General features: G+C 37.6%; 1 protein-coding gene across 1 annotated transcript; it reads right to left on the bottom strand.

Annotated features, from left to right (window-relative positions):
- Positions 1-380: 380 nt before the first annotated feature.
- On the bottom strand, positions 381-1,163 carry LOC131162882 (putative germin-like protein 2-1). The gene is made up of 2 exons (XM_058119488.1): positions 1,031-1,163; positions 381-934 (listed from the first exon to the last, which is right to left on the bottom strand). The coding sequence occupies exons 1-2, from the start codon at positions 1,161-1,163 to the stop codon at positions 381-383; spliced, it is 687 nt and encodes a 228-aa protein (XP_057975471.1).
- Positions 1,164-1,462: the final 299 nt, after the last annotated feature.

The raw sequence follows: 1,462 nt of genomic DNA, 5'->3' as shown, positions 1-1,462 counted from the left end.
ATTTTTGAACCTAGTCAAACCTAGCCCAGCCATCAAAACAAATACACCCTTAAGTAAATTGTATCAAACACGAGTTAACAATCCTTTCTTGCAAGAAATCTCTCAAGTTCAATGACAAAAAAATATCAACTAAAAGAGTACTTTGGTAAACAAAACTTTTATGTGTAAAAATAAAAAACAAAAAACTATAGTGAGAAGAACATAGACCAATTATACAACACCAGTGCATACATTAATTAAAAATACTAGCACATACAAATGACGAGACTCCTCTATAACATTGAGATTGTCAATGCATGACAATGTTTATTCAATAAATATCTCAACAAACTATTTATTAAAGATAACACAATAGTATTTAAAGCACAATAAATATCATTCTAGTTGTTGTTATCCATCCAAAATTGAGCTTGCAGATAGTTGATCACATTTTTGTCAACTTGGAAGGCCTTGGTCAGAACATCAATAGAGATGGGCGGCTTTGAACCAAAAACTGCATTTGCGACAGTGATGACTCCTGGATTCTGGCTGCTTAAACCAGCTATGGCCACTGCATTGGTTTCTCCAACATTAAACTGGAAGTGAATGAGTCCCACGGGAAACACAAAAACATCACCTGGGTTAAGAACCTTGGTAATTAGGCGATTTTCTGGGTTTGAGGTAACAAAACCGACAAAGAGGGTGCCCTCCAAGACAGTTAGGAGCTCAGTGCCGCGAGGGTGCGTGTGAGGAGGGTTGAGACCATACGGCGCAAAATCCAAACGGGCTATTGAGATACCAAGGGTGTTAAGGCCAGCGAGTTTGTCAACATTTACTAATGTAACATTTGAACCAACCCGGTTCGATGTGTTTCCAGGCACATTCAGTCCCGAAAAAGAGAAATCATCGGCTGTCGCAAGCTTCGGATCCTTGCAGAATTTTCCGTTAACGAACACTGTAAATATTTACACCAGAAAACATATCAAATACTACTTCCAATAAAACGTATAGACGTAACCTAGAAGTCCAGCAAAGGAAAATTAAAACATACCACCATCCATGGAGTCATTAAGAGCAACACAGAAGTCCTGCAAAGGGCTGGGATCAGCAGCAGAAGCTAAAGAAAAAGCCACAGCCAAGAGGGCAATGCATGCAAGTGTGTTGGTTGCCATCTTCTTCTTCATGATCAGCATATATGCAATCTCTTGCTTTGCCAGAAAAGTGTCTTTACCTTTGGATATATCAGCTGTGATGATAATGGCAAGGCAGCTTTGTGTATTTATAATGAAATCACCTTGGAAGTAGTCTTCTTCTTCCTTATATAATCATATGTTTTTTTTTTCTTTAAAGAAAACTCAAAGCTGATCAATGAATTTACCCATTCCACAGAAGTTAGTAAAGACCCAGCCTTATGCTTTTAAGCCAGAATGTATCTAAGAAAGGCCATTTTAATTAAATAAGTAGAAATTGTTCTTCTTGTTTT

Source organism: Malania oleifera, chromosome 8 (genome assembly GCF_029873635.1).
Source record: "Malania oleifera isolate guangnan ecotype guangnan chromosome 8, ASM2987363v1, whole genome shotgun sequence".
NCBI classification, from domain to species: Eukaryota; Viridiplantae; Streptophyta; class Magnoliopsida; order Santalales; family Ximeniaceae; genus Malania; species Malania oleifera.
Note: the sequence above shows the minus strand (reverse complement) of the source record. Positions and strands in the feature narration are given on the sequence as shown.

Bases quoted from the DNA above. Each gene is read 5' to 3' on its own strand.
- LOC131162882 (XM_058119488.1), bottom strand. From the start codon at position 1,163: ATGAAGAAGAAGATGGCAACCAACACACTTGCATGCATTGCCCTCTTG. The intron at 935-1,030 runs GTATGTTTTAAT...AAATATTTACAG, and splicing joins TAATGACTCCATGGATGGTG to TGTTCGTTAACGGAAAATTC.